At 39.2% G+C, this 13,971-nt stretch overlaps 1 protein-coding gene across 14 annotated transcripts in view; it reads right to left on the reverse strand.

The window, feature by feature from the left end:
- Positions 1–13,971, reverse strand: part of CD44 (CD44 molecule (Indian blood group)) — an 86,698-nt gene that overhangs the window by 17,828 nt on the left and 54,899 nt on the right. For 2 of the 14 annotated variants that reach the window (XM_060159412.1, XM_060159405.1), the window contains exons 6-12: positions 13,790–13,918; positions 12,404–12,559; positions 10,120–10,233; positions 9,305–9,421; positions 6,414–6,542; positions 4,805–4,936; positions 1,738–1,839 (exon numbers count right to left, since the gene is read on the reverse strand). The exons of 1 other annotated variant lie outside the window; for it this stretch is intronic. In XM_060159412.1, coding sequence (XP_060015395.1) covers positions 1,738–1,839; positions 4,805–4,936; positions 6,414–6,542; positions 9,305–9,421; positions 10,120–10,233; positions 12,404–12,559; positions 13,790–13,918 — 879 coding nt within the window. The remainder of the gene's footprint in view (positions 1–1,737; positions 1,840–4,804; positions 4,937–6,413; positions 6,543–9,304; positions 9,422–10,119; positions 10,234–12,403; positions 12,560–13,789; positions 13,919–13,971) is intronic. 11 more of the 14 variants (XM_060159418.1, XM_060159417.1, XM_060159406.1 and 8 more) reach the window with 10 other exon arrangements.

The raw sequence follows: 13,971 nt of genomic DNA on the forward strand, positions 1-13,971 counted from the left end.
GGATCTAATAACAGTGGAGTCAGATGGATAGATGCATAGGGATACCAAGGTCTGTGCACACCATTCTCCTGTGATTGATAGAAACGCGCAACAGAATTCTGCTTTGCCCCTGGTTGCCTTTGTTTTTCAGTACAATAAACAAGGTAAAATGCCAAGGTGAAATCTGGGCTAAAACTTTGCCCACCCTGGATCATCCTGGCCCAATTATGGCATTGCTTCCTGTCACTCAGGAAAATCAGAGAACACAGAGACAAAGAAAAAGGAATGTTTGAATCCCGGTGTTCCTATCAACCACTAAGAGCACCTTAGCTGTGTGTCAAGAAGTGTGACTATAGGGAAAATAAACACGATCATAACAGGCAGTATATATGTAACCACAAAAGAGGAAGAAGTTCATCTAGAATAACTTGCTCAGGTAACTCAGATCAAATTTATACAAGGAAACACTTAAGTCTCTTCTAAAGAACATTAAATTAAGTTACCATTGTACTCACTTATTAGGTTTTTGATCTCATCTGTGGATGAGAATTCTCATCACTGCACTGAAATGCCAGGAAACGCTTGTCTGGGCAAACACAGGGTCCTCACTGATATATATCCATTTCAGGTTGAACCATTGCCCATATCTGAAATGGCTTTCATTGTTTTGAGTTAATTTCTTTTGTGTTCTTCTAAGAAAGGGACTGACCTCTGAGTTACAGGTGCAAGCACTCCATAAAGCACACCACTAAGCCATGTCCACCACCAAGTAAATATTACTACCAGGAGAGAGACAGTCACCAAATCGCAAACCCAACATCAGAACAGAAGTCAACAGGGACATAAAGTAGGAATATGAGACCCTCCATTGTCAAGGAGCATTTTAAGGCTTATCTGCATCTCCTTTGACACTTAACACTGGGTTATTTACATTCTTGACAATTAACACGTCCTTGCTGATTTTTCCCTTTGCCTAAAAGGGCTCACACGAAAAGACTCTGCCCATTATGTGTAGCAAACAGTGAAATGAGGCCCTTTTCATTCTGGATGTCTTTCATATTCAGTCATGAAATTATGAATGACTTTATGGTGATCTCTAGGATAGCCCTGTATCTGTAGTGGACATTAAGGCTACTAGAAGTTTAGCATTGTTTCTACCAGATGTTTAGCGATAGGAAGAGATATAGCAACTGTTCCTCTTTTATTCCCGGGCCCTGCAACCCATGTCAATTGTCAACAACGTATTTGCTCCTCCTCTGTGGGCTGATGTGATTTCCCTACTCTCTGTGATTATCTGGCCCCAAAACATGTTTTTACAACCATTGAAAAAAGGCTACCCCTCTTCTGCCTTGATTGAAAGATGGGAATCTAAAGGAGCTGGTCAGTTAAAGCATAGAGACACCACAGTCCTAGCTGTGGTCTTAAATTTCACTGACATAACTACTCAGAAAAGGAAAATCAAGCGGAATGGAGTCTCACCTCCTTTTCCTTATGTTTCAACATAAAGTCATTGAATCTGGAAAGCACCACAGATGAAGGTATAATCAGATTTAAAGAACCACCAAGAAAATATAGAAAATGAAGACAGCTTTTATGTTCTGAGCTGAGCTGAGCCACGCAGCACTGAATGTGCTGCCCCATCACCAAGCCCTGAATGTGCTGTCCCATCACCAATCCCAAGCCCTGCGTCGGGGCCGAGGAGAGCAAGAGCTGAAGCAGGAATACAGACCAATAGAGACCGAGTGTCATTATCCTTACGAGTTGTCACTGAAAGAGGTCCTGTCCTGTCCAATTCTTCCACCAAACCTGTGTTTGGATCTGCAGAAGGCTGAAGCGTCGTACTATGGCTGGTGTCCACATCTGAAGGAATTAAATCAGCGTTATTGCTTGATTTCCTAACTACTATCTGAGGGTTGTTTATGGTCTAGAGACAAATTATTCTTATATTCAAACCTGTATAAGAGGAAAGAAAGCACATACTGGTTCATGTCTCCAGAATTGAAATGGATCATCATCTCTCCAAAAGAGCATCCCAAGAAGTAACTGGTTTTCATTTAAAGGCTGAGTTGTATGAAAGCTACAACTTTTGTTCTTTTTTTTGCTGAATCTGGAAGAATGCTAAATGAGCATATGATGGGTCTCCCAAGCCTTGCAGACAGATGGAAATATAACCCACGTGTGACTTGTCCCATTCTACACAAGTGGTCTGACACATGGAGAAAAGACAAAGTGCACTGGTTCAGGCACCATTTTGTCATATCCCCTTGACGTGGCACAAAAGCTTTCGTTACAGCCCTTTCCCTCATTTGCTCCTCTTCCGCTTCACAAAGTGAACGTACAACTAAAACATAAAATCATCATCCCGTACTATCTAGTTGGCGGCTACAGGAACATTTTAGGGCAAGGAATAAGAAGCAATGGATGTCAGTGAATCAGTCTTCCTATAAACGCAAGTAGGAAATGTCTTTGGAATGTAACATGTACAATGTTGAGTGGTACAGAAATTTCGCTGAAATATTTATAGAAGCTGTTTCTAATAACTATCACAAATCGATTTTGCTGAAATAAGTCCTGAGTGAAATAGAGGTCACACAAACCATAAACACCATCACTATTGCTGGCTCTTGGATTCAAAGACCACCCACACTGCTGCCTCTGGGGAGATTTAATGTGCTCCAGATGACTCCGGAGGGAAACAGTGCAATATTAGGCACCCACGTCTACACTGCAGCCTTTACATATAAAAAGAAAAGAGTATCAAGATCTTTGTAGGACAAAACGTGTCTGACTCTATTATTTAATAATAATAATAGTAGTAGTAGTAGTAATAGTAATAGTAATTATTCAAAAAAGAGGAAAGGCTAACTAATCCAAATCAAAACCCCAAATGGATATTCTCCCAGAAGTCCCGCCTGTTGATGGTCTCTAGACACTCTTGTTCATCTTTCCTTTAAGAGGTATCACACCATTCCATGGTTGAAGCCAACTGTAACATTCTTAACATCATCAGTTTGACGGAAACTCATTCTGTTCATCAGTATGGAGACTTAATATTGATTCTGAAGCTCTGTTACTGGCTTGGTTTTCCACAATGGTTATCATCAGAGCCTCTAGCCACCATGTGCATAAAATGTGTAACGGGCCTGCAAGTGGTACTTCAGCCACACAACATAATGGCCCCAACCTCACCATTCACACTCATCTTCCTTTGTGACATACGGATCCTTTCACTCTGCCAAATTCATTCCTTGGCTTTCCTTCCTTTAAGCCTGTCCTTACATGTGTTTCCTTCCTAGAAAAACTTTCTCCACCTCCCTTTCTCTGACTAACCAGGGTTTTTTCCATTTTGCAAAAACCAGATCCAATCTACATTTCTCGGATGTTCTCCAAGGGGTCCTCTGAATTTACTTTATGTTTATTGCTAGCAATATTCATTCGACATCATTACTTATTGTATCGTACTGTTAGATCTATTTTGAAGCTAACTGTTTTCTTTTCCTGGCTAACTTTTAAGTTCCTTAAGAGCATGGACCATGAATTAAGTGTACATTGTTTGTCTCCATAAAGCATTGCACATAAAGTATTAATACAATTCTATTAGCAGATATTTAAGACGATTGTACTTTAAGGGATATATGATCACCAATATTTGGGTACAACACAGTTAGGGTGTTCTGGAGAAATGAAACCATAGAAACTGTTGGATTGATTTTGGAGATAACTTTGTTTAACTCAATACCAAGAGACATTATCATTGCATTCTGAGAACTCATTTCAGTAGTTTTGTGTCACATATACCCTTGGGAGTTTGGACCCAAATAATATATTTAATGCTATGACTGAAAATTCATATCCCCATATTGGTTCTTTTGGTTGATCTCCCTTTTTGGAATGTTACATTTCTGTGATCAAGACAGCTTGTTAAATTAAAAATAAATAAATAAAACTTGCATAATTCTATTCATGGATATAGTAAGGATTCTTCCCAAAGATAAAACATGGATTCTTCCACTTCATAAACACTGAGAAAAGTGGGACACCACCTGCTACCAATTCTTTCAGATTCTCTCAGGAACGTTGTCATCTGGTTCTGATAAAGGAAAAATCCCTTTTAAATATAAAAATTTGTTAAATAAAATAACAATCTTCCATTCTTGTGTAACTCCAGCTAGTATTTTCTTACTCTCTCTTGTTTAATTCTGTTTTTGAATTGCTTATAGGTAAATAAGAATGCTAATTAAGAAAACAAGGATTCCATCTTGTGTAAAAGTTGTCCATTCATTAAATTCATGAACATTTACTGATGGACAAGAGTGGTCTAAATCCTAAGTCACTGGGTATAGTATTTATTTCTAAGTGTGCAAGAGTAATTAATACCATTTTCTGAGCCTTTTAGTTACTTGTTTGGAATGAGTACTCATCAGTTTTTGATCTCTAAGATTTCTCTACCAAAGACAAGTTTTATCTTTGGGTCTATAATGGAGACAGTCACTGAATCCATCACTTCATTCTTTTTAAAACCCTGCACTTAGAAGTAAATGGAAGAGAAATCTTGAAACTACTCCTCTTCAGAGGAAATGACTTCCACTCCCATCATCTTAGGACTAATCCTTCTTTAACCTTCCCGCCAAATTCTCCACTCTCACCTAGGACTTCAGATTCAGATGCATGTGCATATCACTCTTACCAAGAAAACTAATTTTTGAAGAAACTTAAAGTTCCTTAGGAAAGCAGACTGGTCTAAAGCCAAGGGCATATTTCTAGGAAAAGAGCCATTTGAGGGCTTTCAAAAACATAATATATAAAAAAGCTCAGAGATTATTACCCATCCTTCTTTCTGTTTGATGACCTCGTCCCATTGGATGTGAGACTGGGTCGAAGAAATAAGTCCAGGAACGGTCCTCTTGGCTCTGCACTGTCACTCTTTGATTTTGATGGCTGTCACGGGCTGAGGCTGCTGTGACAATGCAGTTCAAGCAATTGTCAAAGTGTTAGTTGACATTTGGCCAGGGATACACTGATTTTTTAAAGACTTTATTTTCTATACAAGACAATGAAACCGTCTTCCAGATATAGAGGGCCAGGAAGTTGCAGAATGTTTTAGCAGGTATAGGTTCATTCATGCTCATTTTTCCTAGCAATCAGCATGTGAACTAGAGGTCACAAAAGCATTAACGACTTCTCCAGTGGGTAGATGAGAAGTTATAGACATCAAGTGAAGATGGAGGAGAAATAGTTCTTTACCCACACCATGTTGCCACCATCCCCTAAGGGAGGAAGTGTAGAAGTCCAAACACATGATGTCATTCCTAGACCACCACGTCCCGGTGAAATGCACATCAGGCCAGTAGTGATTTAGAGAAGGAATCAGGTAACAGCTTCCCTTGAGATAAACATGAAAGTAAATGCCATTCATCTCAAAAGCATGAGTGGAATCTATTAGAAGCATCACCTTCTAACAATGAGATTTATGGCACAGTGGCATATAAGAATGCAGCATGTGCTTTGGCTTCACTCTGAGCCACTGAAGACGTATAGGTAGAAAAGATGACAATAGTAGACCCTTAGCAACAAACTACACCACATATCCAGTCACTGAATCCACTGCTCTGCCAGCTATGCATTCAGAAGCTGCCACACACCAGAAGAACATCATGCATTACATTCTATATTGCAAATAAAAACACAGGGATATTTCTCACTGATATTAAGTAATGATATGGAATTCACATTGTTTTGCAAGAATGCATCTTGCATGCATTTCAATATTTCTGTCACACAGACAAAAGAATCATGCACAGGAGCTGGTAGAGCCAAGTTATCTGGCATCACTTAGAAATGTTGACAAGATTGGGTCTAATCTCCCCAGTCCCACAATTCAAATATAGAGAAGAGGTGTTTTTTATAAATCTAAGAAGAAAACATTGTACATTCAAGGAGAAATCTCCAAACAAACATGACAAAGGGCCAAATGACACCAGACAGGTGTTTTTCTCAAAATGTCTGGCTCCATTTCTTTGACTACTGAGGTTCTGACCAAAAGCTTTCTAACAAGCCCAGGATTTCACAGAACTGTGTTGTAAAGCTTGGACCCATATCATAGAGCAAATTCCTTTACAAAAGCAAAGGGAGTATTTTATAAGATCGGAGTCCCTGCATCCTCTTACTAGGGGATGCCCAAAATTAGATCTGAAAGTGACGTACGTAAGGGCATATTCTCTGTGTCTCCTTATGTGCCTGTATCCATTTCTGTTCTGGTGATTTGTTGCATGCACTTAAGGGTTGGCTCTGTGTTGACTGAATGGTAAGTGATTAAGGAACTGTAACACCTTGTGACATTTCCTTCAAACTCTTCTTGTTCACTGTCTTCAACGCCCAGTACTTAACCCCAGAGGAAGTTTTCACCCAAGTCTGCCTGTGAAACCATCCATTACCAGTTGTCCCTGCTGTTGAATGAGAGTCTTCTTTTGGCATTTGGGGATATTCCCCAGGCCATCCATTCTCAAACCACTGCTCTTTCTGGGTAGCTGTTTCTTCCGTTGTACTAGTAGGGGGTGTCCGGGCTGTGAGAAGAATGTCAATTGTGAGCTGTTATTGTTCAATTAATTTCCTTACCAACACATATCTTTCTACCTTAAGAGCATATACATGTGGGAGAGAAGGTAGAAAAGGAAAGCAGGAAGGAGAGACACCACTGATACTCTTGAAAGGGATATTAGAAATCAAATGACCCGATACTTTAGCTTTTCAGATGGGAAAACTGGGGCTCAAAGAAGCTTTGATTTGCTCAAAATCATATAGCCAGGTTGGTACAAAGTTAGGACCAGACCACGGTCTATGAATTCCAGTATTATTCTTATTTTACTAGAGTCTATGGCCTCATACGTCTTGTCTGAGAGAAATGTTCGTTGAAAAAACTTAACCTGTCTTCAGTGATTTTGGAGGGAGGAGTATATTATAACAGTCCATGACAAGACCAGCCTAGTAGGAAGCCTTCTCAAAAGGTGGTCACATGACTCATAATTGCACACACTGGAAATACACCAGAAGTGCATGTGCCCAGCATGAAAGATGCTGGGAATGATTGAGATGCTACCCCACTGACATGTTACAAAGTTATGTCTATGGAGCATCTAAAATTGCCAAAATGACTTTTTAAGAAAATTAATTCAGTGGAGAAAAACTTTTCTAGCCAGTGTTTGGCATTATATAAATAGCAGGAGTGTGTGACAGGCTTAAAATTTCAAACGTTCAGTGTTGTAACTGTCCAGTTTTAAAAAGGGCATAATGAATGAAATGAAATTGTAATGGGGTGCCTTTGGTAAAAATCAGAAAGCCACTGACATTTTCATCTGTAGCGACTAATACTAAAGTTTTAGTTCATCAAGTAAATGAGAGTGTTATAACACTGTATATCAACTATACCTCAATTAAAAAAAGAAATAAAAATGAGAGTGTATAAACTTGCCAAGCTGAAGTATATTTTGCAACTTGTAAAACTGGTTTATTTCATTATTTTAGAAATTAATATGCATGATTTGATAATTGCGAAGACATTTAAAAAATAAAACTTACTGTCCTTGTTTCACCCTTGCATTGGCCAAATCATCCCTGGGGTTAACTGGTTATCCAGGGGGAGGGAAAAAAACCCCAAAATCTTAAGTTTTACCTCCCCCTGACTAAATCACTACCTCCTGACAAATAATAAAGTTAGAGAAAACACTGGGTGTAATTACAAAAAAAGAAAAATTAACCCAAAACACAGACTGCATACTTAAAGTTTAAAAAAAAGGAAAAAAAATGTGCACACACACACACACACTATTCTATACTACTTCTACCTCTCTCTTTATAAAACACAATGATCCTTTAAATATCCAGTAACCCCTTGTTGTCTTCAATATATGGGTTAGCAGAGTAATGGATTTCCATTGCAAATGACTCTCTTCTGGAAGTTGTAAATGTTCTTTTGATAATGCCCAGAATCACTTATGTTTTGCAAGTCCTGATAAAAGAATTGCTGCAGCAGTGCTGCTTTCCCTCTGTTAGGTTCTATTATGTCCTGTTTTGCAACTACCCTCCAGTAATCATGGCCCTCCCCCCCACCTTTTGACAATAGGATCATTAATTCCAAGCCTCTTAGTTTTCCACTTTTTAAGTACTAACCGTCTTAAATAATTTCTAAAATACACTGCTAGGACCCAAAGGGACTGGTACAGAATCCCATTCTGAAGAGACTTCTGTTTCTTATGTCCTTCCTCTATCAGAAGACTCTTTTGTTAACTCAGCCTATAATCCACATGCGTATATCGAATCTGTTGGGGTCAATAATGAGACATAGGCCTGATGGGTGTATTCAGTACAATGTCCAGGAGGTAGTAACCTATTCAGTCCTAGCTGATGTCTGAAACTTTTCTTTTGTTGTCTGAAGACCTCCTCAAACCATGGATTCCCAAACTTCTTTGGCTTCTAAGTGATTGTTTCTTACATTTTTGCTTTAGGAGTATTCAAGGCTATGAGAATCATGGTTGAACCATAATTTCTAAAATGCTACAAGCTGTTATCCTAAATTAAAGCTTCTTTTATTCCAAACATCATAGGCATCTCTCTGAGAGAGAGATAAAAAAAGAAGAGTATACACTTCTTACTTCCTTTTTTGTCCTATCCTCATAGGCCAGTAGTGAGACCTGAAATTGTTTTAGGAAACCTGAGATGTTTGCACATAAGTAAAAATAACAGCGTCAAAGCCTTCCCCAAGTTACCCTGGGCTTAAAAACAAAAAAAAGAACAGTCAAGGAATTCATATATAGACCATCTGAGCGATTGACTTTCTTCCAAAGAGTACAAGGGATGCCTTTCTACAATGCAGCAAGGAACAGAATGTGAAAAAGAAACTGAATTCATCAAAGATGTTTATAGAAAACAAGAATTCCAAAGCTCCTTGCACTTGTCATGCTTTCTTTCCAGATCCCACTACTAAGCATCAAAAGAACACACTCTTCTTCATACATTTCCATAAAAACACACAAATTACCCAAATGGAACCTGTGGGAAACTTTAACACAAAAACTGTATGTCAGATATTTTTAAACATTTTAACTTTTTAAACATTTTGGCCTTTTGGGCCACCTGACAAGTTAGTATTTTATTCCAATTTCTAAGAAACTGTGTGCAGATCTGGCAGCTTTTCATGCTCTGGGGATAAAAGAAATTACTGCGTGGAAATAGAAGATGTAGCCAATGTCTGCAAAAAAGTCTTCCCCATTCTCTGGAGTGACTTCACTAACTCAACTAAACCAGAACTGATGACTGCCATCCTTCTTACTTGTGCTTATAGGATGCTGGGTCTCCTCTTCATCATGATATCCATGGTGACTGAGAGAAGAGTGTGTTTCCTGGGTCCATTTTTCTCCATAAGCACTGGTGCTACTTCTGTCCACATCTGTCGTGATGATGGTTATATACACTGTGACTTTTTATCAACCAACTTTCGATTGTTATGTTTTTTCATTAAAGTACATGCCATCTAATGGTCGATGCCTAAATAGTACCTCTGAGTATCTCCTCTTAATACTTTTGAGTGAAATCACTAATATCTCCCAAGAGAAAACCAACGGGCATGGAAATTTCTTAATGACTACCTGTTATTGTACTACAACCACTTTATCAAGAGCAGCACCACAAACCATTTTAATGTATTCATTTTTATTTATTTATTTATTTTTTTGCGGTACGTGGGCCTCTCACTGTTGTGACCTCTCCCGTTGCGGAGCACAGGCTCCGGACGCGCAGGCTCAGCGGCCATGGCTCACGGGCCCAGCCGCTCCGCAGCACATGGGATCTTCCCGGACCGGGGCACGAACCCGTGTCCCCTGCATCGGCAGGCGGACTCTCAACCACTGTGCCACCGGGGAAGCCCCGTATTCATTTTTATAATGAAGCAACATAAAATGTCTTGTGCCCAGATGATATAATTGACAGATGACTCCTAAGCTGAACTGAGTATCCTCACGAAAGTTCACTAAGAATCTGTGATGAGATATTAACTGGATTTCCCACTGTGTCCCGATGATTGACCTCTGCAGCATCAAAGACTTTGAGGGAAAAAAAGTCTTTAATTAAGAACGTGTAACCCATTACCAGTCATCCTTGTGGTTGTCTGAAGTGATACTTCTGGATTCGAATGGCCTGGGCTCGGTTGCGTCCAATCCTGGTTCTGTTGTGGGTGGTTAAAAACCCGTGGTGTGGTTGAAACTGTGATAATGATGATTGAAGTAATTAGGAGAATGTTATTTCTTGAGCCTTCACCACTTGTTCTGCATATGTCTCCCTTCTTTAGTCTATAGAGTAAGTCATCTATACCAGGCTGTATAGATGGTTGAGTGGAAATGAAGGGAAAGCAGACAGTGCCTTCAGCTTGCTTCAGCCATACTGTTAAGCATCTCAGTGTCCTTTGCATTCTGTCAGAGAACACGTAGGGGTCAGAACATGAGATCTTCTGGAGAAAGCAGCCAAAGAAGTTGCAGCAGGAGGAAGAACAGCTTTGAAAACACCAGCCCTACACCAAGGAGAACCAAAGACGTCAGCGCTTTGCCTGTCCATGCGGTCTATAAGGACCCTCTGCAATGGAAAGCCCAAGGAATCTGTAACACTGCCAATTGTGCTACATGTAGAGCCTCAGGCTGAAGAGTAGATACCTGAAAAGTTATACCATGATGACCAGTTTACATTATGAGTAGTTTTGGTGGGGAAGGAAACACCCTGCGCAGCCAGAGCTTTCCTACAGTTGATTCTAACAAAGAATATCTACCTAGAACAGCCATGTGATTTAGCTGTACATTGCTGAATATTTATATTTATCAAACTCCTATGGTATTCTCATCAAACACAAAGCATTTCATGAGCAAGCCATTCATAGCCAATGAAAGAAAACCAAGACGCACACATTCAGTAGAAAACACCATAGGTAACCAACCACCATCACAGCAGCTCCCCAAAGATAAAAAGGGGCATACATCCACCAGTGCCCTGATACTGTCACCCAAAATGATAGGGCTGGAAGAGGAGATGCACCTGACAGAAGAACCAGGACGAAATCAGAATCAATGTCTTTTCTGAAAGGTTATTTGCAAATACATCCTAATTCTTTCAAACTTTATTTTGATACCCAAATAATACAAAACTCTTTTCAGAACTATAATACTATCAGCTCTATTTCACAAGTTAATAAAATCAAGTTTAGAATCATTAACTACATTCTCAGTAAGCATGAAAAACTGGCAGTTATCATACCCCTGGAGAAGAGAGAGGGCATCATGCTGAATTACGTGCACAGGTGCCAAGAAGAAAAGTGAGCTGAAGTCGGAAAATATGCCACAGAGATGAAATAATATCAAGGGAAGTTTTCCCCTGGAGCTTGATGATACGATTTATTTTCAGGTTGATCTGTTTGGCTTGCCACTCAAGAGGGTTTAGTTTCTCAAGTGTCAAGACCACATCTTTCCTGATGCCCGACTTAGAAGATGTGGCCACATCCTGAACCCAGCAGACAGTATAATAGTAAAGCTCCAGTGTCTTGGGGTATTTGGTTTTCTTTTTGAAGTAACTAAAGAGAGTTTCTTTGTTAGGTCTCTAAGCTCTGCAGGGGTGTCCAACTAAGGAATACACTACTTGAAAGCTTAGATATAAAGCATATAGTTCATCTCGAGTATTTGTTGTATCGATGTCATATACTCAGACGCCTCTGGCCTAAGCTATGCTTTTGGACCCCTCCCTCCTGGGGTGCTGTCCTTTTGGGGATGAAACCCTCAGGTTCCAATTGGATGGACAGGACTTCTGTGACCTGAGAGAGCTCATGTAGCACCTCAAAGGCACATCTTCTCTAAAAAAAAAAGGCAGAGCTGTGATAGAGTCAGGTTCAGGATCTCATCTCAGTGCAGCAATATCTCAGATCATGACAGGTATGTATAGGAAACTCAGTCGTTTGGCAGAATATTAGACCAACCTTTGAATTTTTTTAAAGGACCTTTCAGCTCAATTTCCATCTCTGTTCTCAAAAAGTTTTATAATTGTCACGAATTTGGATACTATCATGCAATGGTTTCACTATTTGTTTTTAATAATTGGCACTGTTTTGTTACATAGCTCAGCTTTAACACATAAATAAACAAAACAGGAAGTACCTGAGGCATTAGAAATTTTATAAAAGATATTTTTTCCATTTCTCCTCCAAATATATTTTGGCTTCCATTAAAAAAAATCAGTTTTTTCCTTCATAATCTCATCAAGGTATAATTAACCTGTGATCATAGGCTTATGCTCAATTTTCATATTAACTACTTCCTAAGATCGATACTCTTGGGCATCACTCAGATTAATCGATAAGCCTGGCATAGATGGTTCTACAGGAATTGATTATTCTTACTGGTGCTGGAGATAAAATCTTCATCATCATCAATGTCTGATCCAGAATAACTGGGGTGTCTGTCACTTTCATCTTCATTTTCTTCAGTTGCCTCCCAGCCTGCTGAGATGATATTTGAATCCGTACCTGTTGTGGTGACTTGCATTAGTGGCTGAGCTGGATGCCAAGCAACCCATTTGACAAAGGAAGAAAATCAGGCACAGAATGTATAAAAGGATTCCCAAGATCATAAGAAGAAAGTGAGAGATTGGACTTCTATACCCCAAATTCTTATATTCTGGTCTCTGAAGCTAATGTATAGATCTAAAAACAGCTGGCTGTGATCCTTACAACTGAACACTCTTTTTAAGGAAGTTAAAAGAATAAATATGGACATAACCCTACCAAACAAGTAAAAGAAAAAACAGGCCAATAAACACAGCCCCATGCTTTCAGATGCATTTATTATTAGCTTATTAACCATATGCCATGAAAGCTAGGGTGTCAAGAATAGAACGAAAAGGTTTCACACGTGCCTATTTGTTTTATCAAGCCACCTTCAGTAAAACCTTGGAATCTAAACACGTCAGTCATTTCTAAAAATCCCTTAGTTGTATTCACTATTTGCTATTCACCCAGCTATGAGGTTTGATCTTCTCTAGCATTCGATTACTGTAGCTCTGAATGCAAATGAAAGCTATACTGCAGTTCCCATCAATACTTTAGCATGTAGCCAAAAAAAAAAAAAAACCAAACAAAATTAGTCAATTAACAGAGAAATTTTGCAGGGCATTTATTAGTCAACCAAAAGGGTTGACTAGAATGGACTGTAGCCAATATTTGGGAAAATTCTCACTTTTCCCCTTTTGGATGCAATCCTAGGAAAGGAGATGGAAAGCTTCCACCTCTTCGCAGTGGTTACTGTAGATGTCTATTTACTAGAAAGGGGTTTCCTATATTTTGAATGAGATTCATGCTATCTTTCAGAATGACCATTGATCTTTGCATCCTATGAGTATCTATCCCAAAAACAGTTCCACTGATGGAGATTTTTGTGAGCTCTCCCTATGCTATTTTATTTTCTCATGAAAAGTCAAGAACTTTTTTATCACTTCAGTCATTTTAGAACATCTTTCAGAGTCAAAGTTCTGTTCTGTCATTGAGAAAGACCTAGCCCCCTTCTCCAGCTCCCATATTAGCCTCCTCCTGGGCTACATTAATTCTATAGAATAGAAAGAAGAAATTTGCTTATTAGTACTAAGAAGTCAAACATATAGATCTCAGGGTCATGAAAAACATTTGTGAAACGAGCATGAACTTTAGACTTTGACAGTATCCCCGAGGTTAATGAAAATTACTGAAGACTGCCAAGAAAACATAAGAAATGAGATAATAATAACTCGTTACCAGCCATTACTGTTGTGGTGTGAAGATGAATCTTGGATGCTGATGGCTGAAACCACCAAGAAAACCAATCCTGGGCTCCTTGCCTCTTGGTTGCTGTTTGGGAAGTTGTACCACTAGTGCTCATCACAGCTGTTGTAACCATAATTGAATTGATTGTTGAAAGGTTAATTATCAGTGCCTAA

This window comes from Lagenorhynchus albirostris, chromosome 9, assembly GCF_949774975.1.
Source record: "Lagenorhynchus albirostris chromosome 9, mLagAlb1.1, whole genome shotgun sequence".
In the NCBI taxonomy this organism is placed as follows: Eukaryota; Metazoa; Chordata; class Mammalia; order Artiodactyla; family Delphinidae; genus Lagenorhynchus; species Lagenorhynchus albirostris.